This window comes from Myotis yumanensis, unplaced genomic scaffold (assembly GCF_028538775.1).
Source record: "Myotis yumanensis isolate MYYU_CA2020_CCGP unplaced genomic scaffold, mMyoYum1.0.hap1 SCAF_8, whole genome shotgun sequence".
Classification (NCBI taxonomy): Eukaryota; Metazoa; Chordata; class Mammalia; order Chiroptera; family Vespertilionidae; genus Myotis; species Myotis yumanensis.
Genome location: NW_027223759.1, coordinates 85,175,926 through 85,203,202, shown reverse-complemented (window position 1 = coordinate 85,203,202; position 27,277 = coordinate 85,175,926). Strand labels below are relative to the sequence as shown.

General features: G+C 38.4%; 1 protein-coding gene across 4 annotated transcripts in view; it reads right to left on the bottom strand.

Annotated features, from left to right (window-relative positions):
- Nucleotides 1–27,277, bottom strand: part of EPB41L5 (erythrocyte membrane protein band 4.1 like 5) — a 169,841-nt gene that overhangs the window by 74,966 nt on the left and 67,598 nt on the right. For 2 of the 4 annotated variants that reach the window (XM_070423144.1, XM_070423145.1), the window contains exons 12-16: nt 26,440–26,609; nt 25,320–25,426; nt 24,236–24,263; nt 12,395–12,437; nt 11,874–11,989 (exon numbers count right to left, since the gene is read on the bottom strand). In XM_070423144.1, the coding sequence (XP_070279245.1) occupies nt 11,874–11,989; nt 12,395–12,437; nt 24,236–24,263; nt 25,320–25,426; nt 26,440–26,609 (464 nt within the window). Of the gene's footprint in view, nt 1–8,060; nt 8,526–11,873; nt 11,990–12,394; nt 12,438–24,235; nt 24,264–25,319; nt 25,427–26,439; nt 26,610–27,277 lie in introns of those variants that run through there. The other 2 variants (XM_070423147.1, XM_070423146.1) reach the window with 2 other exon arrangements.

Genomic DNA, 27,277 nt, shown 5'->3' with positions numbered 1-27,277 from the left:
ACTATCTTTGCAACTGTTCTATAAGCCTCAAGTTATTTCAAAATAAAAAGGTTTTATAAATTAAGGTGCCTATATTAGATATCTGAGTAGAAATGACATTTAGGCAGTTGGATATGTAAGTTTGGAAACAAAAAGGTGCAGGCTAATGACATAAAATGGAAAACTGCCAGTCTAAGGATATTTAAAATCATAATACTAGATGATGAGATTACCAAGAATAAGAGTTATTACAGAAAAAGTCCTAAGACAAAGTTTAGGGGGTTAGGGACATAGGAAAAACTACAAAGGGGACTAAAAATGGTTAGTGAGGTTAGCCAGTTATTGAGAATAGTGTCCCTATGCTAAGTGAAGAAAGCATTTCATGAAGGAAGTGAGCAACTGTTTTGAATGCCAGTAACATGACTGAAGATTGTGAGATTAGAAATGTGGAGGTCATCTGTGAACTAACAAAAGCTATTTGGTGGAATGATAGTGTAACACTAGACCAGTGATTCCCAAAGTGGGCGCTACCACCCCCTGGTGGGCGCTGCAGCGATCCAGGGGGGCGGTGATGGCCACAGGTGCATTTGTTTTAACTTTTTTTGTATTACCTTTCTATTCTGAGTTCAATAAATAGTTTCATAATTTCGAACATCAATGTTTCTAATTTACACCTTTATTATATTTTACGAAAAAGGTAGAAACATTAATACATATATCTTTCTGTTTAATTGATATTAAAATTTAAAAAAAATTAATTTCCAGGGGGTGCTGAGTAATATTTTTTCTGGAAAGGGGACGGTAGGCCAAATAAGTTTGGGAACCACTGCACTAGACTATGCAGAGCATCTGTACGGATTTAAACAATGCTCCGCCTAAAGACCTTTACTTCCATCTTTTGCAAAATTGTCATATACTGAATTTAAGAGAACATGAAATTTAGTGCCACCTACTGGAAACGTTTGTCATAAATGTGAACACTGTCTTGAATGTGGCGCTCTTGTGCAGTGCACAGACTGCACAACCACACTTACTGGCTTAGCAGAAACAAAGTCTGATTGGAACGGGTTAAAACAGAATGAGGAAAGAAGAGGCAGTTAAGTACAGACAATTCCCTCATCAGAAGGAGAAGTGGGGCAGCAGTCAAGAAGAGGTGGATTCAGGGAAGGTGTTTTTTTAATGATGTGAGATGTCATAGATTATTTCTGTGCTGATGAGAATTTTCTAGTAAAGAGGGAATTGCTGAATAATGTTCCTGAGTAGCTAAGAGTCCAGATCTAATAGACACATGAAAAGGTGGGCAAGAGCATAGGCAGTTCACCTAGAACAAAGGAAAGGAAAAAGAGCATCTATGACCAAATGGAAATATGTTAATTAAGAAGATGGTGGGTGTGTATAGAAGATCTCTTCTGGTTACTTATTTTCTCAATAAAACATTGGAAGCAAGGTCATTAGCTGAGAGTGAGGAGTAGAGAGTGAGAAGTGAGGAGGTGATGGAGGTTTGAAATAGGAGAAATCCCTGCCAGCATAGTAGAATGAATAAAGGAAATGTGATAGGATTTCAGGCAGCACTGAAGGCCTACTTGAGCTTAGAGGCCTAAATTTAAAGTGAGACCATTCAACAATGATACATTTCACATTCACCACCTACATTACATGCACAGTAGAGAGATGGATTTAACAAAATGTGCACAACAGGGGAAGGGTCAGGAAGTTTGAGGGTTCTTACAAAAAAGTAATTATAAGTGATTATGTGTAAGGAAGTGAAGAATAAAGAGATACTCTGGTAGGTATTCAACAAAGAATGAGGTGAATAAGAAAAGAGTATAAGATGCCCAAAATCTCTTATTTAACAACTTGCAAAGATTAATCCAGGCTTCCTTACCAAATCCAAACTCCTCAGGTTGATATTTAATAACTTTCCATTGCACTTAAATATCTGTAATTTATTGCTCCAACAAGGCTGTGAAGTTCCAATTAGTGATAATCTGGATATTCTCCAGTACCCATATTTCCCAGCTCTTTCTAAAGACTTTCAAGTTTTGCTGATGTTGCCCTCAGAATTAATGTAAATTGTTAATATTATGTTTTATCTCTAAACTCCTGGGGAGTTTATAATTAGAGGCCAGGTGCACGAATTCGTGCATGGGTGGGGTCCAGCCGGCTCAGCTGAGGAGAGGGGACGTGGGAGGTTGGCTGGCTGGCCCTGCCCGATTGGGGTTGGAGGGGCCGAGTAGCGGTGGGGATGGGGCTGGCTGGGGGGAGGGGCTGCAGGTGGTTGGCTGGCCGGCCCTGCCCCCTGGTCAAACTCCGAATCGAACTCCTAGTCCAGGGGACAATTTGTATATTAGCCTTTTATTATATAAGATAATCACTACAGCTAATGGCTGGGCTACAAACATAGCTTTGTTATAAAAAACTCTTTTGTGTAATGGTATATATTCTAGTGGTAATTTAAATCCTGGGATGTTTTCCATTAATTTCTCTGGCTAGTTCCACAAGGCAAATCAGGCCAGCAATTATCTTCTGATTATCATCTCTTATCTTTCATTCTTTTCTTTTATTCCACCCCTAATAATTTAAATTATTAATTTAATATTTACAATAACCAATCAATAAGCTAAACCTTCATTAAGGAATCTGCAACTTCTGTCAAATTGTAACCATACACTGGCATATCTCATTCTTCTTTCTTTTCTAAAATTAGTTAAAAGCTAAACAAATAAAAATTTCCTCAACAACAGAAAACAAGATCTGCAGCTGCTGAACCTGTTTTTAAGAGGAGGAAGTATAGGTTTATTACACCACTAAGGGAGGCTGCAGTCACACTCCTTGGAGAATGCTGTTCTTCAAGTCAGGCATCTCTTCTCCATGCCAGTATAAACAAAGTGTTGGCCAGTTTTCAGGAACAAACTGTAAAAAGTTCACTCAAGCACCTAGAATTAAGGCCACGGCTTGTTGTTAGGAACACGGAGGCTTAGGTAATACCTAATAAAAAATTTGTGAGAACAATCCCTTTAGAAAAACAGGAACATGTGTTTTCCTGCTTCAGTATAAAAATAAAAATGTATCATTAAAAAAAACACAATTATTTTTCCTTTCACCAATTTCTTTTGATGTTTTCTCTTCACTAATTATCTGAGAGGGCTAAGATTACAATCCTCCCCACCAGCCTGAAGAGCTCAAAGCAAGTAAAGTGTACTACGCCTTAGCAATGGTCAAGAACTAAAGGAAAAAATGAAGGTACGTAACATATTTTCTATTGAAAGTGACATTCTTCATGTCCTAGTGTCTATACCAAGGTTAATGTCAACTGAGCAAGACAAAATTCTCACAATGACTTCATGTGACTAAAGTAAAAGTTAATTTAAATAAAGAGAGGATGAGAAATTTTTATGTCCTTCAAAACAAGGAGCTGAGGAAGATTATACCTAAATTCACATGATCCAGAGTATCTAGACAGAATATGAGAAATCCCATTTTATATGTAAGACAGAGGCACAGAGAGGGACAGAGGCAGAGGTTTCTGTACCTCAGAAGCCGCTTCAAATTCTATCTCTTATGTAAAAGCATCCCATGTGCACTCACAACAATTCCAGAAGCAAAGAATAATTTATATTAAATTGTGATATAGTTTATATTAAAATAAAGGAAGTATGTGGTGGTAAAGAGATTATTATTGGTGCAAGATGCTTTTATTTTTGCAAATCCATGTATACTGCAATGCTCCACATACAAAGGATATAAAATAAATTAATGAACTTGATATTATTTTCAAACCCAATATTCAAAGCCTGAGACAAAAAAATAATGGTATTTCAAAGCAATGAACTATATTATTTTTTATATGTTTTTATTAATTTTAAGAAAGAGAGGAAGGGAGAGGGAGAGATAGAAACACTGATGAGAATCATCGATCAACTGCCTCTTGTACACCCCTCACTGGGTAATCAAACCCAAAACACCGGCATGTCCCCCGACCAGGAATTGAACCAGTGACCTCTTGGTTCATGGATCAACGCTCAACCATTGAGCCACACCAGCCAGACAATGAACTATGTTTTAGAAATGAAGACTATGTCCCATCGAAAACAGCTAAAGTACCATGGTTCAAATGATTCCTGCTTCCACCATCAAGGAATGCTGCACTAGCCCAGCCGGTTTGCCTCAGTGATTATAGAGTGCTGGCCCTCAGACCGAAGGGTCATGGGTTCAATTCCCAGTCAAGGGCACATACCTCGGTTGCAGGTTCAATCCTCAACCCCAGTCATGGCATAAGCAAGAGGCAACCAATCCAGGAGGCAACCAATCGAAGTGTCTCTCTCACATCGATGTTTCTCTCTCTCCTCTGTCCCTCTCTCTTTTTCCCTCCTGACTCCCTTCCACTCACTCTTTCTAAAAATCAATAGAAAAAATATCCTCACTCCTCAGGTGAGGATTAAAAAAAAAGCTGTGCTAAATGTGGGGCAATCAATCATCTCCAACTTTTTCAATTTACATCTGTGAATACATACAGAAGTAAAAGAGATCAAAGTTGAGGATTAATCTCCTTATACCTGTAAAGCCAGTCATCTCCACATTCTTTCTCCCAAAACCCAAAGACATCATACTCCTCCACTCCTTACAACCTCCATCTATTTTCCTGTTTTGGCAAGATTGTAAGATGAAATGCATGACATCAGGACATATAAAAGTGATAAAGGAAGGTTGATAATCAAAATAATTATTAGTGCCCCAACCAAAAAATATGCAAAAATCTACTAAATAAGAGAAACTACCATAATTAAAGCTCAGCTAATTTTTTTATCCTATGAAACAAGCTGCCTCCCCATCCTCCATTCAGGAGACACTTCAGTTTTATATCTTGACATATTTACGTGGCACCTACTACATCATGGATAGTTTTAACAATAAAGATTCACCCAAGTGTATAACATTTTTCTGGGTCAGTATTTTAAATAAATTTTAAAAAGCCTCCCCTCAAAAAAAGATGAGTTGCATTATACTGATGATATTACAATATTAGCATGTTTAACAGAGGGGAGGGTGTTAGGGGCTGGGTGAGAAGGGTGAAGAGATTAAGCAAAGAGGGAAAAAAAGACTCATGGACACAGACAACAGTATGGTGCTTGACAGAGGGAAGGGGAGGTGGAAGGTAAAGGGGGGATAAATGGTGATGAAAAGAAGACTTGACCTGAGGTGGTCAACAATACAATATACAAATGATATATTGTAGAATTGTATACCTGAAACCTGTATAATTTTATTAACCAATGTTACCCCAATAAATTCAAGAAAAAAAGAATGTTTATATACTAGCTACTTTTTAGAAATTCAGACATATTATATACATAGGATAGTTTATTCTTCTCTATAAATTCATTTAAATATATCTATGATATCCTATCAAGGTAGAAAGGTTAGACTATAATCAGAAAGAAACTCCTTTGAAGTGTTTTTACTAGCAAAAGAATCTTTTTTTTAAAGCTTGTTTATTTTCATGTGTGAAAGTGTGAAGGTCACTAGCTTTGCTGTTTTTTTGTAGGTTTTCCTCTCTATAACCATTAGGTTGGAACATAAACCAACCTAATTTAAGATGTGAAAATTCATTATATTAAATAAAATTAGCCAAGACATGGAAGTTGAATCACACGATCCTGAAGTTCTGTGGTGATGGCTCCTTCTAGTCAAAAGGCTGTATGATCATTGACTTTTTAAGCACAATAAAATGCAGAGTATAGCCCTGGCCATTGTTAGACCATGGTCCCTTGGATCAAAGGGTCGCAGGTTTGATTCCCAGTTAAGGCACATACCTGAGTTGCAGGCTTGATTCCTGCCCCAGTGGGGATGTGTTAAGGAGGCAACCGTTTCTCTCACATCGCTGTTTCTATTTCTCCCACCTCCTCTCCCTCTCCTCCACTCTCTCTAAAAAAAAAAAAAATCAATGGAAAAAATATCTTCGGGTGAGGCTTAAAAAAAAGCATATAAATAGGCTGATTACTATTTAATTTATTTAGGTTGAGCTACCTATTAATTCTTCATAGCTCTAGAAACATGACTATCCATCTTGAAACTCCCAGTAGCAAAAAAAAAAGTAATCACAATATCTGTTATGAAATCCTGGAGCATATGGGAACTTCTATAACAGACAAATTTGTTTCTACTAACACCCAGTCTTAGCCCTTGACTTCCCCACCCCTTTGCTGCCTTCTCTCCCTATCATTCCTCCAACCTAGTTTCTATTATCAGGAATTTACAAATGAACTATTATATAATAAGGTTTTCAAAGAAAAGAAAAAACATGATGTGATTTTTTCAATCACTTAAATATAATAGTACTGATTAACTCAAATTATGTATAGAAAGTACCACTTTTGATATAAACTGAAGATCTTACTTTTCAATTACAATTCTCTCATATTTCCCAAAGTTAGGATTCTGCTAAGAATCCTATGAGGTTGATTAATTTTAAGGTGTGAGAAGTCAAGCCTTAGGACTTTCTAAAAGAGCAGACAAGTTTTGTTATTATTATACTTCTGTGGCTTCTATTATAGAAATGGTAGGTTCTTAATCATATTCACACCCATGAAGTCTTTTCTTGAATGGCACAAACCAGGCTTTCTGTACTTAAAATGTTATGATTCAAATTCCTTTCTTTTAAGAAATAACCATCAGCAATACTTGACAATTGTAATCTGAGCTACGTAATCTAAAATAGGAGGGACATACATTAGTGGCTATTTTTAAGTAAACTAAATGATGACAAACTTAAGCAGTAGGCAGCAAGTCTAAAGATATGGATCTGTTCATATTAACAGGATGCAGAGGTGACACGCGAACTCATTTTTTTGGTTGATTTTTCTTTGTTAAATGGCATTTAAATATATAAAATAAATATCAAAAATATAAGTCTTTGTTTTACTATGGTTGCAAATATCAAAAAATTTCTATATGTGACATGGCACCAGAGTTAAGTTAGGGCTTTTCAAAATGCTGACACGCTGAGCACTAAAGAATACTTTGAGCATCCATGGCATATACATATATGATCGTGATAAACTCAGATTGAAACTTGCCTATAAATTTCATTACCTAAATATTATTTAGTTCTGCTAACTTATGTCTTCTATACAAGTTATATTTGCAACCAACAGTCCACTAATAAAGCCCTCTGAGACCTTTACCTTTTTCTAACAAAGAGGGATAAGACTGACCTCTGAGGCAAGCAAGATGGTAAACCGGTTAGGCTATTTAAAATAAAGTTTCATTATCTTGAAGTATTATAAATTCCCAAATTATAATATATCTTCAAATTACTATACACATAGTTTAAAAGATTAAAAATTTTGTTAAAATTTTTTAAAAACTGTAAAAAAAATAAATAAAAGAATTGCTTCCCTTACATCAGTTCCCATTACATCAGAAATGTACTTTTTTCTGTTAATTTGCCTCTATGAACTATGACGAAGAGCTTGAATAATTGTACTTTGAAGTTCATAAAGGATCAAAAATAGTAATATATCCAATCCATTTAAAAGTGATACAGACTTTTATTTTAAAGGTTGTAGAGGGCCAGATTATATGACTATTGCAAACCTGGGAAATCTTTCAGATACATGAGATAAAAGAGAAAATTGAAAAGACAAAAGTAAATAAATTTTCCATTTTGTACCACCATTCAGTATTAATAGAACTATTCAGTTAACCAGTGGTTAAGTAGCTAATGATGCAAAAGTAACCATTCAGATTTATCTCCCTACATGATTCACATTATTAATGTGATTTCTAGGCCTTTCAGTAAATTAAAATACCTGTGTTTATTAAAAAAAATAAGTGTTTTAAATAAAAACATTAATTGAAAGTATAAAATCTTGGGCACTTAACTGAAATTAAGGCATGGGTCATGGTCATTTAAGAAAAAATATCACTAAATACTGATATATTGTGCCAGGACATGCTTCCTTCTGTGTGCCTTTAATGTGTCCAATTCTTTTAACTTCAATCTATTTGGATGGCAAGGGATGGGTTAAAAATGGGCAGCTTGTTCACAAACACAAACCTTCTCCTGGACATCTTATGAGTGATATGTTAACATGTTAAAATCATGAAAAACCTTTCTAAAATTACAATGATATACATGCTCTTTCAACACAAAAACGTTTGTCATTATCACTGATGGCATATAGCTTCTTCAGATCCTTTTCCCTTCCATAGAATTCCATTACAAATACCACCACATGACTAGTAACTCAATATAAAATAACTTCTCCCAAATTCTCCTAATATGATCAATCCCCAATAAGCACCAGAGAACAAATACCATCAACTTGCACAACAGAGTCCCAAGGTCTAAGAAGCTTAACACTCATATATCAGTCATGGCTACATGGCCGGGAAAACGAACATCATGAAGGACTCCTGCATTCTTCACATTGTGCTCATGGACAAAGTCAGTGTAGTTTCTATGAACAGGCTGGGGCGGGGATAAGGCCCTTGTGTTCCACTGGTTTCCACCACGTTGGCAGCAGTCACTGGCAGCAGAGAGCCTGGATGGTTGGGGGGTGGGAGGGGAGCACAGTTAGTCAATAGGAATAGGAGAAAATTGATGTGTAAGAGGTAATTAAAGAGAATGACCAGCATGCACCACTGCTACAAGCAGTTATCAACAACTCCATGCAAGCACATTCAAGAATAACAAAGGTGGGGAAATCCCACAAAGTTACATGTAGTGAAAAATGTAAATATGAAAATATGTATAAGTAATCAGTCTGTTAAGTGAATTAAATAAAGAAAAAATTTCATAGAGAGCAAGACACTCTGTATCTGTCCTTGATGTTGCTATCAAAATCAAGGCAGAAATGCTCTTTGAGGTTCTAATAAATAGTATTTATAATCAACTTAGTTAAAATATGTCATAGAGCAATTCTACATAAAGATAAAGGCACATATAAAAAAGGGCAATTTTGAAAATTATTCCTCAAATTAAGTGATCTCATAAATTAAGTGAAATCCAGGAAACAAAATTCAGAATGAGGTGTGTTTTTTTTGTTTTTAAATCTATGCTGAGAGGCCATGTAATTTTACATCTATGTTCTCAATTAACAAGAGAACCATTATTCCTTCTATAATCAAAGTTCACGGGAGCTTAGAATGAAATTCAACAGGTACAGGTAATGTGATGAGATTATAAGCCCCCTCCAAGAAATAGATTTAATAACTGTATTAGATGCCTTTTACACACAGTGCTATAGAACAGGCCTATAGAACTATGAGAGTGAAACATGCATACAAGCAATTCCTGGTTAGAAATTATCAGAGTCCTCCAGTAGAAAGAAAACATTTACCAAGGTTCAGAAAATCAGGGTTTTATGACATGGCAAAAAAGGGCAGCATATACTTAAGATGACTACAAATAAAAAAAAATAACCCCAATTATAAAACATATTTAAAGATATTTAAATATAGTATTTTTTCTAACTCAACCAAAACATAAATATTCACTATTTTTCCTTAGGAAAACTGAAAAAACTGGCTAAAAGTTTTTTACAATAAAATCATCTCCTTTCCTTCAACTGAAATACAATTTGTTCATTAGATATAACCCATAAAATTCATGACCCTCAATACAGGGTCTCTGAAAATTTAGGAAATTAAATTAGGTTTATGTTCTCCAAATAGTATTCAGTTTTTTAATAAATAATTTAAAGATTTAAAAGAATTGTATCTCAAAGGATGATACATATTGGATAATTCTAAGTTAATGCTATACCAAATCATTCACTGCAATAATGGTGTCATTTACAAGACACTAGGAAGAAAAAGCTAAAGAACTGGACAGAGAGTAGGTTTACATAAAATTAGTTAAACATTGTCTGCCAGAAACAGAAAAGAGTCCATTGTCCTGCCCAACTGTTCAAACCTAGGGAACATTTCTAAATGTTATTAATGTATCACTTTCTAAAGGAGGACTTTTATAGTCATTTAAAAGTATTAAGAATCAAAGCATGCAGAAACAAAGAATGAAATATGGAATGCATTTTAAATTAGGGCTGGGGAATCCATTAATGCCAAGACACGTCGGTTCTGTATTATTCCGTGCCACTGTTGACATACTCTGAGGCTGATTAGATTTTAAAGATCATCACTTTACTCCATTTCAGCTAGGGAGGTCACAGCAAAATTACATAAAGGAAGGAAACACAGCTCCAAATTTTTCATTTTTCTTCTAAGTCAATATGCTCAGATTCAATATTCTCTCTTTATAAAGGCTGCACCAAAGGAGCTAATTAAATAGATTTAAATATGTATGCATAAACATTGGAAACCTCAGTAAAGATTTAGTGTTACAATACAGGATGCAAAGAAATCAGACTCTTGTTCCATAGTAATATAAAAGATAAGCATGTATTAAGAAAATTCTTGCCCTAGCCGGTTTGGCTCGGTGGATAGAGCATCGGCCTCCGGACTGAAAGGTCCCAGGTTTGATTCCGGTCAAGGGCATGTACCTTGGTTGCGGGCACATCCCCAGTGGTGGGTGTGCAGGAGGCAACTGATCGATGTTTCTTCTCTCATCGATGTTTCTGGCTCTCTATCTCTCTCCCTTCCTCTCTGTAAGAAAATCAATAAAATATATTTTAAAAAAAGAAAGAAAATTCTTTTATAGTTGAAGTCCCAGAAGTACTACATTCCCTTGCTAATAGGATTTGGTGATAACATCAAGGAGATAAAACATAGCTGCTTATTGGAGCTGTGTTTTCAATAAGAAATTGAAAAAACTCTTAATGGCTTAAAAAAAAAAGACTAAAATTTGACATTTAGAAGCCTCACTATTCATACTTTAAGTGTGTTGTGCCCACATGACACACACAGAGTCCTCCCCACCACACTCTCAAGTAGAAAGAAAAAATAATAGGGTAGATGCCCTCAATTTCAGAAACTAATCAAGTTATTTGGAGCTGAAGTAAAAATATGCCCAACCATCAAGAGCAAAGCACCTTGCAGTTAGTTAAGCCAAAATAACAGCGAATCACAATTACATAGGAAAGACTGAAAATGATCACCAACCACTGTGGACCCACCACCATGAAGGAAGAACTGGTTGCACAGAAAGCTGACCAAAACCTTGAGATCACCACAGAAACTCATTAGATTTCAGGTAGTAAAACTAAGAGCAAGAAAAAAAAAAGAGAGAGAGAGAGAGAGAAAAAAAAATCCTATGAATTATCAAAGTTCATTTCATAGACACAAAATTTGAACAGATGATGCAACCAACACGACCAGTCAATCACATAATTCCCAAGGAGCGTCCCAAGCCACATACATTTAATTGGGGGAAAAATGAACCCCACAGGTTAACCCAATAAGCCACAAAGTATCCATATTTGTATACTTACTATCAACCTAAAAAACAAAACAAAACCCTGGAAATCTAAACAAATGAAGTATCTTCCCTGTCATCAGGAGTATTTCATGCTTTGTTTTATTGGACTATAATCATGTTTCTCTTATGCCTTTATCTACAGTCTTTAATGAAGAAAATACAACCAAAGAGTAGCACCATGTTGTATGGAATAACATGTTAACAAACATATTTTCCTCATGGATCTGGGAAAAGGTTCTATTGACTATTATTGAAATCAAAACTCCCAGATCATGCTAACCAAAGTAAGGAGAGCTGTCTGATGTTCTTCATTTAGACAACTACACTCCAGAGCTTCTTTATCCATAGCTCTTATTTTTCCCATCCCAATAACTGCTTAATAATATGCCTCTTTTCAGCTTACAAATATGAATAATTTGCTTTCAATCATTTAAAGTACTCTACAGTTATAGCTGGGAACTTATAATACCAATAAGCAAGCAACATTTTCTTTAGGCTTAAGGAGCTAACAAACCATTTCCTGTCATGCTGGTCTGTTCCAGGACTCCTTGGAAGATTTTCTATCTCCACCAACGCGGGACCAGAGGGAATGGAAGAAGTCCCCAGCAGAGTAGATCTCATACCCCAAGCCTTTGGACACAAGTTATAAAAATCATTTATCTTGCCTAGATAAAAAAATTCCTTCACCAATTAAAAGAACATTACAATGGAATAATATCTACATAGTCAACAAATACAATGTAAATAAATGCTTGACTGTTATATGTCACATTGAAGATAGATAGTAATCTAACTGAATATTAGTATTTTATAGGATTTACAGAAATAGAAAGTTTTACAGAGTACCTGTTCTATTCACAACATCTTAGAGAAAATAAAAGAGGGTTTCACATTACTGAGTCACTTTAGAGATAAGTAAAAGAAAAAACTCTCCCAGTTATACCACTATGAAATTCAATTAATAAAATACTAGTTTCTGTAATAATTAAGTACAGTGTTCTAGTGCTTTAGAAGTTTAATATTAAGAAGACTTACCTGTTGAGAGCCATTATTTTGAGTTGAAACATTACTGTGAACACTGTAAGGGAGAAAGATCCATTAAAATCTATTAAAAACCATATATAGGGCTTCATGTTGTCAGATGACAATGAAAGTAGCTCTATTTTTAAGTACATTAATTTTGTTTCAAATAAAGAAAAAAATTACTGTTGATTAAAACAAAGATGTGCCGAAACCGGTTTGGCTCAGTGGATAGAGCGTCGGCTTGCGGACTGAAGGGTCCCAGGTTCGATTCCGGTCAAGGGCATGTACCTGGGTTGCGGGCACATCCCTGGTGGGAGATGTGCAGGAGGCAGCGGATTGATGTTTCTCTCTCATCGATGTTTCTAGCTCTCTATCTCTCTCCCTTCCTCTCTGTGAAAAATCAATAAAATATATTTAAAAAACAAACAAACAAACAAACAAAAAAAACAAAGATGTAAGGTGCCCAGAAAACATTTGCTTCTATAAGCACACACTTGCTTTTTCTATAGTCTGCTTATTTGGTATTTCCATGTATTTTAATTGTGCTTTAATTGTATTTTAATTGTTCTTTAGATGTACTAAATGTGTTTTAGATGTACTACTAATCTTGTTTATTCACTGGACAATATATCTCAAAGATGACAAAATAAAGATAGCAGCACAACTGATGCCTTAAATTCAAGGCATTAAGCACAAACACATACATAATCTTATCTGTCACTTCTTTTGTATATTCTTACCCTCTCAAGATTTTCCAGTGTCAGCAATAGCTCACCATTTTATAACTCAAAAGGCCTTAGTATAAAGTTAGAAACTTCTCTGTATACCTTTCCATTCAAGTGACTTATTAATATGTTTTAAAATTTTTAATTTCACTCATTTTCTTCCCTGCCTCTCACAAAGCACTTAAAAAACCTAAAGCTATAGTTCAACAAAATAAATAGGAAAACTCAAAACAGCTGCTAAAAAAAAAAAAGAACAAACATTCAATGAAATAAGAACTCAAAAAGGAAATAATACCACAATAAAATGAAGGAAGAGAGGATACTTTCAGACCCTCTAGAATTAGCATAATTAGTATTCTAAAGTAAAGAATTCAACTAAGGTAACAAAAATTTTGTTCAAAGTTATTTAAAAAGTTCCTTGAAAATGATAAAGTAATGAGATTTAATGAGTGCCCTGGCCAGTGTTGCTCAGTGATTAGTGTTGGTCTGTGCACTGAAGGGTCTCATGTTTGATTCCATTCAAGGGCATGTACTTGGGTTGTAGGTTTGATCCCTGGCCCTGGTTGGGACATGTGCAGGAGGCAACCAAGCAATGTTTCTCTCTTCCTATCCCCCTCTTTCTTTCCCCCTCCCCCCTCCGTTCCACTCTCTCTGAAAAGCAATGGAAAAAATATCTTCAAGTGAGGATTCTAAAAATTAATTTAAAAAAAGAATACCTCTTAAACACATATACATGCAAAAATAAACAACATAAAATCGTTTTAAAAATAAGATTTAATGAGCACCGTGTTCCAGAAAAAATGAGATACAGATTAAATACATTCAGCCCTTTATTGTTAAATTACTGACCTTCGAGAACAAGTAAAGAATATTTCAGTTACCCCAAAGGAGATTTAAAAGCCAATTATTGTTAGTATCAGGTTGGCACAGACTTCCCAATAGCAATACTCAAGAATATTATACCCAGACAAGATGTCTTTCTAATACAAGGAAATAGGCAAAGCTTATCAATCACCAACAAACTCTGAATGCAGCATCCAGGAGCCTTTCTTAGAGGAGTAAGAGCAAAACAAAAACTATCTAATGATGAAAGACAACTAATTAAAAAAGGATTCACATGCCCTGGCCAGTTTGGCTCAGTGAATAGAGTATTGGCCCAACGACTGAAGGGTTGCAGGTTTGATTCCCGATCAAAGGTGTGTAACTCAATTGCAGGTTCCCCAGCCCTGGTAGGGGTGCATGTGGAAGGCAACCAATCGATGTGTCTATCTCACGTTGAGTTTTCTCTTTCTCTCTCTCCCCCTCCTCCCTCCCTTCCACTCTCTCTAGAAATCAATGGAAAAAAATATCCTCTGGTGAGGATTAAAAAAAAAGAACTCACAAATGAAAAAGTCTTGCTAAAAGGCTGAGTGATGAAGGAAGTCATTTTATGTTTGTTTGTTTTTTAATCCTCACCCGAGGATATGTTTTTATTAATTTTAGAGAGAGGAAGGGGGAGAGACAGAGAGAAATATCAATGTGAGAAACATTGGTCGGTTGTTCTTATATGCACCCCAACCAGGGATCAAACCCACAACCTAGGTATATGCCCTGACCAGGATGTATAGGTATACAGGATGACGCTCCAACCAACGAAGCCACTCAGCCAGGGCCATTTCACACTATTTTTAAATTAATTACATCTCTATTATAAGTTGAGTCACCAGAATTTGCACTACCATTGCTTGGATTCAAATCCAAGCCACAGCACTAGCTCTTACTCTCAGAATCTCAGGTTCTTCATTTGCATGAAACTATTAGGAATATTAAATTAATTAATAATAGCAAAGCACAAAGAACACTGATAAATAAAATTAACTGAAACCCCGCCCCTCCCCCAAATATTGTTTAATGTAGATCTGTTGCCAAGGCAAATGTAAAAATATACATGTCAGGCATGAGTTATTTTTACTACTAATAATGTTGCTCTTCTCAGAGTACATTATATGCTGGTTTAAGTAACCAATAATCCCAAATTATCAATGAAATCTGATCCAACCTGCTTGGTACAGAAATTAGACTCGCTACTCTATGGTCCCCTAAATTACTCTCTGGAGCTTTTCCTTAAACTGGGAATAACCCCAGGAAGTGATGGATAAAAGATGAATAATAATATGAGGAAAAAGGACTTAAATAACTGATGTTAACTGGATCAGAGCTCTCTGATTTCAAACAATTTGAAATGTTGAAAGTACTATTTTCTCATAATAATACAGATTCTTTCAACTCCACTAATATGAAAGTAGGAGGACTTCTCACTACTGACATAATCTAAGATTCCCCTTTTAAAGGATTACCTGCAATACTGACACCTGTTGCTTTTATACCACCTCTATTCATCATCTCCTCCACCTTCTTCTTTTCCTCTCTTTTCTGTCTGAAAAATTCTATGGAAAGCCTGTACAAAAATGTGATCTTTTAAAATGTCACCTCTTAAGATACTTTGTATTATTAGTCAAGACTCACAAGAAAACAGAAGCTAAAATAGTACAAGTAAAATGACTGACATCAGCCAATTAAAAAATTTGTTATTCAAACTGGCACAGTACAAGGTCAAGAAGCTTTTTAGGTCAAATAGTTTTGCCTTTTCAAACCTACTGTTTTCCACGGTTCACTGGAGCAAAATTGTTCATGCAAACAGAACTACAAGGGCAAGACTAAAAGGGCATTCATGCCAGTCCAAGCTCAGGCTCTCAAGCTCTCATGGAGTAATGCTCAATAACCTTCAGTCAGGAGAGCTGAGTGCCCCCCAACCACCACTTTCATTTCTAAAAGTTTATTCTAATAAAAAAAGAATAAAGTATCATCACTTAAATATCCCATTTCTAATGTGTTCATTACTCAAGAAAAAAATTCATTATTAAAGTTAAATTAATTTTAATTTTAGGAAACTATACAGTCACTCATTTTCTAGTCAGAAATGTGTATTTCAAAAAAATTTTAAAGGATGACAAACTTACATAATGAAAAACTTAATTTTTCAACTACAAATTGTTTATATTTCTGCTGACTTCACCAGGTTATATTCTTTAAGATCTAATATTCTGTCCTAGCTTCCCTTTCAGGAAAGCAAGACATGATCTATTAAACAAACAAACAAACAAAAAACAAATTTAAAAAGTTAAAAAAATACAGAACACCTCTAACATTTCTCCACCATTATCTTGACAGCACTGGTTATATATAACTCCAAAGAAAACAAAATAACCAACAGCTAAAGAAATTTCAGGGATACCTTTCAAAAAGCAGAGTGCTTTTGTGGTGAATCAATAATCACAGCATGGCTTTCTAGGTGAAAAAAAACTAAATAAAACATATCAAGGTGAGGCTGACCATACTCAGTGTAGACAAATTTTAAAAAGAAATAGATTTTAATGTCCTAAATCTGATATTTTAACAGGCATTCCAGGAACCTGATACGTATCAAGGTTGAGAAGCATTATTTGAAACTATATAATGTAATATACACTATTACAATTTACTGCTTCATCAGAAGTAGGACTTCTAGAATGGTGGGTTGAGGATCCTCTCCCAGCAAAACAAAGATTTAGCTAATGACAATTATTTTTGTTTAAGTCATCAGAAGGCATATATCAAGTGGAAAAACATTTATTCAAGAAAATCTCCTAATTCTCAAGAGCCAAGCCTGGAATTAAGCCACAATTTGCTCCCCTTTCCCATTTTCCCAAGTTCAGTGTTGTGGAAGCTCTACTCCAGGCTGGTGCAGCCAAGAAAATGAACTCTCTCTCAACAATACAGACTTTAAATCAGTTATTTTAAATATGTTCAGAAAATAAAGAAATCAAATCTAAAGAAATAAAGGAAAGTATGAGAACAATGTCTCCACAAATAAGAGAATATAATTCAAGAGTGAAATTATAAAAAAACCCTAGAAATTTTGGAGTTGAAATGCACAATAACTAAAATGAAAATTCACTAGGAAAACACAACAGCGGATTTGAGCAGGCGGAAGAATAAGTAACTTGAATATAGGTCAAGTGAGATTATCTAGTCTGAGCTACGGAAAGAAAAAAGAAAAATAAAGAAAGACTGTAGGACACCTTTAACTGTAGCAACATGTATAATGGGAGTCTCAGGAGAAAAATGCAAGAAGGTAATTTGAAGAAATAATGGCTGAAAACTCCCAAATTTGATGAAAACAGTATACCATAGAAAAGCAACCAGAAGAGAACTGGATGGGAAATACTTGTATCAGACAAAATAGACTTTAAAATTAAAATGTTAGTAGAGAAAAAGAGAGACATCCTATCTAATAAAGAGGGAATATGCTAATTGACTGCCCCGCCCTCAAAGATGGCGGCACCCAGAGCCAATAAGGAGGGAATATGCTAATGGACTGTCCCACCCTCAAAGGTGGCGGCACCCAGAGCCAATAAGGAGGGAATATGCTAATTGCTGCCCTGCCCTCAAAGATGGCGGCGCCCAGGGCCACAAGATGGCAGTGCCCAGTCCCCTCAGCCCCGCCTCCAGGCAGGCCCGGCCTTGCCACGAGCCTGCTTCTGGGGTCCCCCAGTCCCCTCAGCCCCCCAGCCGCCCAGGGCAGGCCCAAGGTGCAGGTAACCAGGGCCGGCCGAGGCCTGCGCTGCCAGCAGTGGAAGCAGCAGAGGTGTGATGGGGGTGTTGCCTTCCCCTGATCGCTGGATCGCCTCCCGCCCCTGAGGGCTCCCAGACTGTCACAGGGGGCAGGCTGGGCTGAGGGACCCCTCCTCCAGTGCATGAATTTTCATGCACCGGGCCTCTAATTTTATCATAACAAAAGAATCCAACAATTATAAACATACTAGAGGCCCGGTGCACAAAAATTTGTGCACTCGGGGGGTAGAGGGGGTCCCTCAGCCCGTCCTGTGCCCTCTCGCAGTCTGGGACCCCTCAAAATATAATGACCTGCTGGCTTAGGCCTGCTCCTGGGTGGCAGAGGGCAGGCCCAATCCCTAGGTGCAGCCCCTGGTCGGGCTCAGAGCAGGGCTGATGGGGGAGTTGGGGAGCCGCCCCCTGTCATGCACAGAGCAGGGCGGATTGGGAGGTTGCGATGCCACCCTCAGTCACGCTCAGGGTAGGGCCGATTGGGGGGTTGGGGGACCGCCCCCTGTCACACTCAAGGCAGGGTCGATGGGGAGGTTGCCGCGCCACCCCTGTGATGCACAGAGCAGGACCAATCAGGGGGTTTGGGCGCTGCCCCTGTCATGCACAGAGCAGGGCCCATCAGGGGGGTTGGGGCTCCATATCCTGTCACACACAGAGCAGGGCCGATCAGGGGGTTGAGGAGCTCCCCCCTGTCACGCACAGAGCAGGGTCGATCAGGGGGTTGAGGAGCTCACCCCTGTCAGGCACAGAGCAGGGCCGATCAGGAGGTTGAGAAGCTCCCCCCTGTCATGCACAGAGCAGGGCCCATCAGGGGGTTGAGGAGCTCCCCCCTGTCACGCACAGAGCAGGGCCGATCAGGGGGTTGAGGAGCTCCCCACTGTCACTCACAGAGTAGGGCCAATAGGGGAGTTGGGGCACCGCCCCCTGTCACGCACAGAGCAGGACCCATCAGGGGGTTGGGGAGCTCCACCCTGTCACTCACAGAGTAGGGCCGATAGGGGAGTTGGGGCACCACCCCGTCATACACAGAGCAGGGCAGATCAGGGGGTTGGGGTGCCGCCCTCTATCACCACAGAGCAGGGCGATCAGGGGGTTGGGGCACCGCCACTGTCACACTCAGGGCAGGGCCGATGGGGAGGTTATGGCTCTACCCCAACACACACAGAGCAGGGCCCGTGGGGAGGGTTGGGGCACTGCCCTCTATCACCCACAGATCAGGGCCGATCAGGGGGTTAGGACGCTGCACCCCGTCACACACAGAGCAGGGCTGATCAGGGGGTTGGGGCGCCGCACCCTGTCACACACAGAGCCGCAGAGCGATCAGGGGGTTGGGGAGCTTCCCCCTATCAGGCACATAGCAGGGCTGATCAGGGGGTTGGGGCACCTTCCCCTGTCACAAATAGAGCAGGGCGGATAGGGAGGTTGTGGCCCTGCCCCGTCACACACAGAGCTGCAAGGCGATCAGGGGTTTGGGCGCTGCCCCGTCATGCTGATCCCAGTGCCAGGAGGCCTCGCGGCTCCGCTGATCCCGGTGCCGGGAGGCATGTTATCCTTTTACTATATAGAATAGAGGCCTGGTGCACGGGTGAGAGCCGGCTGGTTTGCCCTGAAGGGTGTCCTGGATCAGGGTGGGGGTCCCCACTGGGGTGCCTGGCCAGTCTGGGTGAGGGGCTGAGGGCTGTTTTCAGGCTGGCGGGTGACTGAAGCTCCCAACTGCTCCTTTTTTTCTTTTTTCTTTTTTTATTCTGGGCCAGCTTTAGCTCTGAGGCTTCTGTTGCTGAAAGCAGGTTTCTGGCCTTTGTTTACCTTCTGTATTTGATACAATGTTGCGGTCCAGTTGGCTGAAGCCTGGCTGACTAAAGCAAGTTTCTGGGGTTTTGTTTAGCTTCTATATTAGCAACATAGTTGCTTAGAATTGCAGCTGAGAGGCCGGCAAGTCAGGCGGGGAACGTTGGAGTCCGAGTCACTGGAGCAAGCAAGTCTCCTGTACGCTTTAAGCTGCCTGGCTGCTGGCCGCCATCTTGGCTGGCAGTTAATTTGCATATCACCCTGATTAGCCAATGGGAAGGATAGCGATGTACGGCTAATTACCATGTTTCTCTTTTATTAGATAGGATATGCACCTAAGAAAAAGCCTCAAAATACATGAAGCAAAAACTGAAAGAATTGAAGGGAGGAATAGACAATAATTGAAGTCTTCAAAACCCTAGTCTTAATACTAAATAGAACTAGGCAAAAGGTTAACAATGAAGTAGAAGTCTTGAACAACAATATAAACCCACTAGACCTGTAACAGACATCACACAACACTATACTCAACAATAGCAAAATCTATATTCTTCTCAAGCTCACATGGACCATCTTCTAGGAAAAATATGCTAGGCCATAGAACAAGTTGCAATAAATTTAAAGGGATCAAAATCATATAAATCATGTTCTTTAACCATAATGGTATAAAATTACCCCCCCAAAAAAGTGCCCTGGCTAGCATTGCTCAATGGTTAGAGTGTCTGCCTGGGCACCAAAGGGTTGCAGGTTGGATTCCCGATCAAGGGCATGTACAGGGGTTGCAGGTTAGTCCCTGGCCCTGGTCCAGGTGTATGTGGGAGACAACCACTCAATGTGTCTCTCCCACATCAATGATTCTCTTTCTCTCCCCTTCCCCTCCCTTCCATTCTCTTTAAAAAATCAATGGAAAAAATATCCTTGGGTGAGGATTAACAACAACAACAAAAAGATAGGAAAATTTAGGATACTCACAAATATGTGGAAATCAAGCAACACCTCTCAAGTAACCACGGGACAAAGAAGAAATCACAACAGAAATAGAAAATAATTTGGGATAAATAAAAATGAAAATATTACATACCAAAACGTATGGAATGTGATTGAAGCAGTGCTTGTAGGGAAATTTATAGCTATAAATGTTATATTAAAAAAAGAATAAAGATCTTGCCCTGGCTGGTGTGACTCATTGGTTGGAGCATTGGCCCATGTACCAGAGGGTCATGGGATCGATTCCTGATCAAGGACTATATCTGGGTTGCAGTTCAATCTCGGCCCCAGCTGGGCCTCTTGTAAGAAGCAACCAATCAATGTGTCTCTCTCACATAGGTATTTCTTTCTTTCTCTCTCTCTCTCTTCCTCTCTGAAATCAATAAATATATATTTTTTAAAAAATTATAAAATAGAGAAAAATTGATGAAACCAAAAGCTGTTCTTTGAAAAGGCCAACAAAACTGACAAACTTGTCCTGGTAGTTGTGACTCAGTGGTTAGAGCATTGGCCCGCACAACAAAAGGGTGGGGGTTTGATTACCAGTCAGAGCATATACCTAGGTTTCAGGTTCGATCCCCAGTTGGAGCTTGTATGGAGGCAACTGATCGATACTTCTCTTTCTCTAAAAATCAAGAAGAACATATCCTCAGGTAAGGATTTAAAAAACGGAATAATAGGGCATCACTACCAACCTACCTATATAATAAAAGCCTAATATACAAATTGTCCGAACTGCGGAACAACCGGTGGAACAACTGGTCGCTATGATACATACTGACCACCATGGGGCAGACGCTAAATGCAGAAGCTGCCCCCAGCCCGCAGGCCCCAGGCCAGCCAAGGCAGGTGCCGGGGGCCCCCCCCCCCATCACCCTGCCGGTCGCCCCACAGATTAGTCCTTATAGCTGGCCAGGCCTAGGGACCCTACCTGTGCATGAATTTCGTGCACCAGGCTTCTAGTATAATAATAAAAAGGAAAAGGGAATGATATGAACAACTGTAAGCCATAAATTACATAACTTAAATGAAATGGAAAAATTCTAGAAAAACACAAACTTCAAACTGACTGAAAATGAAATCTGAATAGACGGATAACAAGAGATTGAATTAGAATTTTCAAACTTCACACAAAGAAAAACTCCAGGCAAGATGGCTTTAATAGTGAATTCTACCATACATTTGAGCCTTGGCTAATGTGGCTTAGTTAGTTTAGTGTGGCTTAGTCCCGTGACCCTCAATACCAATTCTTATAAACTCTTTCCAAAAAACAAAAGAGAAGGAAACAGTTCCCAGCTCAATTCGGTGAAGCAAGATACCTGATACCAAAAACAGGTGAAGACATTACAAGAAAACTACAGACCTATATCTTAGATGAATATAGACACACAATTCCACAACAAAATATTAGTGAACCAAATACAGCAATATGTAATATAAAGGATTATACACCATGACAAAGTGAAATTTATCCCACAAATAAAATTAATTGCTTATCTGCAAATCAACCTTTCTTCGCATGCATTGTGTGCAAGGACCATAATTTATTCATCTTTAAATCCTCAGTCACCTGCCAATAACTAATGTATGTCATTCTCATTATAAATAGCATATCCAGGAGAAACCAAGATGGCGGCATAGGTTAACGCCGGAGTTTGCTGCCTCGAACAACCACTTCAAAAATACAACTAAAAGTCGGAACAGACATCATCCAGAACCACAGGAAGGCTGGCTGAGTGGAAGTTCTACAACTAGGAGGAACCGAGAATCAGAGGAGGCGCAGTGCTGAAGTAAAATACTAAGGTGCGGAGTGCGTGCGGTGCGGGCTGGTGGCTGAGGGCGTGGTTGTCTGTTTCAATCCGGAGGGAGCCTCAGACTCTGAGCTCCAGATCTGGGCCGAGTCTCTAGGGACCCAGACTCAAACAGGAGAAGCAGGACTGTCTGGCTTCGGTCCCTCCGAGGTTTGCAGCGGTTGCTGGGACAGAGAGGCAGAGCCCCTGGGGACGAACTGAGAGCAACCATAACTGCTCCCTCCTCCGCCCTGTTGATACCGTGGGACCCGCCCCGCCCAAGCCCTGCACAGAGCCATTTGCCAGATAGCCTCAGGCAAAGGCTAGATTAGCACCTCCCTAGAGGACACAAGTTCTTGCACTGCAGACACAGCTGATTATCACAGCCAGTCGGCCTGGAGGTCAAATCCCTCTAGTATTAATTACAACAATCAAGGCTTAACTACAACAAGACTGCGCACAAAGACCACTAGGGGGTGCACCAAGAAAGCGTAAAAAATGCGGAGACAAAGAAACAGGACAAAACTATCAAGGGAGGATATTGAGTTCAGAACCACACTTTTGAGGTCTCTCAAGAGGCTTCTAGAGTCTGTCGATAAACTTGATGAGATGTACAGAAAATTTAATGAGACCCTCGATGGTGTGATAAAGGACCATCTAGAAAGTAAGCATACACTGACTGAAATAAAGAATATTATACAGACTCCCAACAGCAGACCAGAGGAGCGCAAGAATCAAGTCAAAGATTTGAAATGCGAAGAACCGAGAAACACCCAACCGGAAAAGCAAAATGAAAAAAGAATCCGAAAGTGTGAAGATAGTGTAAGGAGCCTCTGGGACAGCTTCAAACGCACCAACATCAGAATTATAGGGGTACCAGAAGATGAGAGACAGCAAGATATTGAAAACCTATTTGAAGAAATAATGACAGAAAACTTCCCCCACCTGGTGAAAGAGATAGACTTACAGGTCCAGGAAGCGCAGAGAACCCCAAACAAAAGGAATCCAAGGAGGACCACACCAAGACACACATCATAATTAAAATGCCAAGAGCAAAAGACAAAGAGAGAATCTTAAAAGCAGCAAGAGAAAGAAACTCAGTTACCTACAAGGGAATACCCATACAACTGTCAGCTGATTTCTCAACAGAAACTTTGCAAGCAAGAAGGGAGTGGCAAGAAATATTGAAAGTGATGAATAGCAAGAACCTACAACCAAGATTACTTTATCCAGCAAAGCTATCATTCAGAATTGAAGGTCAGATAAAGAGCTTCACAGATAAGGAAAAGCTAAAGGAGTTCATCACCACCAAACCAGTATTATATGAAATGCTGAAAGGTATCCTTTAAGAAGAGGAAGAAGAAGAAAAAGGTAAAGATACAAATTATGAACAACAAATATGCATCTATCAACAAGTGAATCTAAGAATCAAGTGAATAAATAATCTGATGTACAGAATGAACTGGTGATTATAATAGAATCAGGGACATAGAAAGGGAATGGACTGACTATTCTTGGGGGGAAAAGGGGTGTGGGAGATTCGGGAAGAGACTGGACAAATATCGTGCACCTATGGATGAGGACAGTGGGTGGGGAGTGAGGGCAGAGGGTGGGGTGGGAGCTGGAAGGAGGGGAGTTATGGGGGGAACAAAGAGGAACAAATGTAATAATCTGAACAATAAAGATTTAATTAATTAAATAAATAAATAAATAAATAGCACATCCACACCCACCCCACTTTTTATTTCTTTAAACTGCGTTAATTTATTTTTTGTGTTTGGCATTATGTGTCTATTTCCAAATGCTTAGTTACAACTTAACACTTTGATATATCTTCAAAATACTTGTTCAATTAATGATAGCAACTACATAAATTTTAAAATTCTATGTCAATTCCTAAGATGCAAGACATTACCCACCTGAGTTCTTCAGGTTTTGCTGTACCTGCTGACAGAATTAAAAAAAAAAAAGTCTCATTAGTTTGTTCTTAATGGTATACTGCATCACTGTTCATAAAAGCAAGTCTGGACTAAATGTTTTGTAAGCCATGTTTCCCAACCATAGATTTAAAAACCTTCATTTCACATCATTAAAGTCAATATGAAAATTACTTCCATTTTTTAAATAAATTAAATAAGCGTATATCTCTTCTTTTAAAACAAAACCATGAGCAAGCCTTCTAGAGTGAGCTGAGTGACAATGGAGCATTGTCAGTTCAAAATAACAGGTAACTTAGAGTTTTAAACAATCACAAATTGTTTAAAACTGGGGATCAAGCCCACAACCTGGGCATGTGCTCTGACCAGGAATTAAATCAGAACCTCTCAGTGCATGGGATAATGCTCAAGTAACTAAGCCACACTAGCCAAGGCTCAATCTGTATCTTAATACAAACTTAGATTTGAAACCAAACAGAAGTTTTAGTTTCTTTGTCAAAGTAAATCATGCTTGTTATTATATAATTAAAGTAATTTACTGGAAGTAACATTTATGAATTTGCAAATGTCTATGATAAATATACAGTGATTAAATTTATTATCTAATAACTGTTATTTCACAGAATCCTTAATAATATTATAATACCATATAACATAATCTTTACTTAAAATTGATTCATCACTTATCAATGTTTTTAAAAGTTCCTATGGGGATTTTAAACATTATTATGAGTGAGATCTAAAAGACAAAAAGGGAAGGAAAATGTTTTTCTACAGAATAACTAAAATAGTTAATACGAACAAAAAAATGAACACAAACTTGGTATGGTGTTTAAATTGGGATTATCATAAAATTTAATCTCAGCAACCATGTAGGCTTTTTCCCTTTGCATTTTATTTTATTAAATTGATTATGCCTGAATCAAATTCAATAAATGAAGAGTACTTTAGTTGACTCGAACAAACTTAAGAGTCAGACAACATCTTCTCAAGTAAACAATACTAGTACCAACAACATGATAAAGTGACAAGAAAGAACAGTCCTTTAAAACAGGGCTGCATTCACCTTGCATCTGTAGAGTTCGTCGAGAATATCGTTTGCTGGGCCTTCTTTCAAAGGATGTTGATCTTCTTGCTTTATTGGTTTTCGTGGTCTGATACTCAGTTTTCCCACTAAAATAAGTAAGATAATAACAGGAATAAGAGAATTCAAGACCTACAGTAATCAGACACATAAATGGGAGAAAGTCTACATTGGGATTCTTCTTTAACCACCCTGAATCTCATCCTGAGGGAAGTGCTGCTAGTAATAGTCTTGACGTCTCCCTTCACGACATCATTCTTTCACTCTTAGGTTTGTGTAAAATATGCAACACAAAAAATAAACGTAATTTTTTTCTTAAGCATGCACATCACCTAAGAACATACTAAAAAGTTAGATATCTGTGCTTTTATGGAACTCCCTTCTCCTCCCCATTCATATTCTTCAATGCAAACTGTGCAATTAACTCAAAGATTTTTTCTAATTGCAATATAGTTTTCAGAATAATTTTCCAGAAATATTTAAAACTATTGTCCCACTGTCCTTGACTTCCTTTTAAATGGTTAAGAAAATGCCTCCCCACTTTTAACATAGATAGAACAGAATGAATCTCACAAAATTATCTTGCCACATTATTTACATTTCTTCATTAAAACCATACTGATTGATTCTCGTGGCATGTTGAAAACTCACAATTAATAGTATACTCTCAGGTAAACCAAAATATTCCTACTTACAACCAACAAACAAGGAGTCTAGAATAATAATGGAATTTCAGGTTTATAAAGGGTGAGAAATGTTATCCAAATTAATTTCCCACTCAGCACAGGATACCTTTTCTCTATATGGTATTCAGTTGTTGGATGAAGACACCTAACGCTCTTATATGGATTTAAACTGGAGGCTAATTAAGATATAAAGTAAAGGTCAACAGGGATATAAAATCCATTACAGCATTATAATGTTTCCTATCAATTTTGGAAATTTAACAAAATTTCCTATCTTTTATTTTGGCCAATAGAAAACACTGGCAAGCCACTTTATTTCTCTGTGCCCTAGTTACCACATCTATAAAATGAGGGGTTGGCCTGTTTTGGCCTCTATGAAAGAATGAAAGATATAGCAGAAAGCTATTAACATCAACCTATATCTAAATCGTGATCCTAGTCGGATAAATCCTGATCGCTGAGAACCCTTTTGCACAGGGCCTCGGAGGCGGAAGAAGGCATGGTGCTCCACAGCACATTTCCATAAATGCTTGCATGCCTTTGGATGGTCCAGTCTAAAGACAAACGTGTGTTCCTGCTCTTTGCCCTGAAAAACAAAAGGATGCAAAGAGAGGTAATTATTAGGTCAGACATTCCTATCCCATTACTCAGCTACAAATGCAACCCCAGCAATACCAAGAATCAATAAAACATCTCGTTTGCTCTCTGAAACTCAAGAAACTCTTCATAGCCACCTATATAAAAAGGTGGAGCTGAAATCATTTTCTCAGCCAAAATAAAATTATTCCTAAAAAGGTTCTCTCTACCTATATGACCTCATTTCTCAGAGATACATAAAATGAGGGTTTATCTGCCATATTTTGGTATAAATACATAATAATTTAAAGACAAGATCTGGCAATATTTACCAACAGACTTAAAAATGTCCACATTCTTTGTCACTATAACCATTCTCACAAGAATCCTATATAATCCTATATAACAAAAGCCTAATATGCTAAGTGTCCGGTCGTCCATTCAACCAAAGTGGAATATGCTAATGATATGCTAAGGCCACTCAAATGCTTGCTATGATGTGAACTGACCACCAGGGAGCAGAGAGTCAATTGGTCAACCAGTCGCTATGACGTGCACTGACCAACAGGGGACAGATGCTCTGACCAGTAGGTTAGCTTGCTGCTGGGGTCTGGCCGATTGGGACTGAGTGAGATGGGTTGGACATACCCTGGAGCCCTCCTGCAGTCCCTCCCCAGC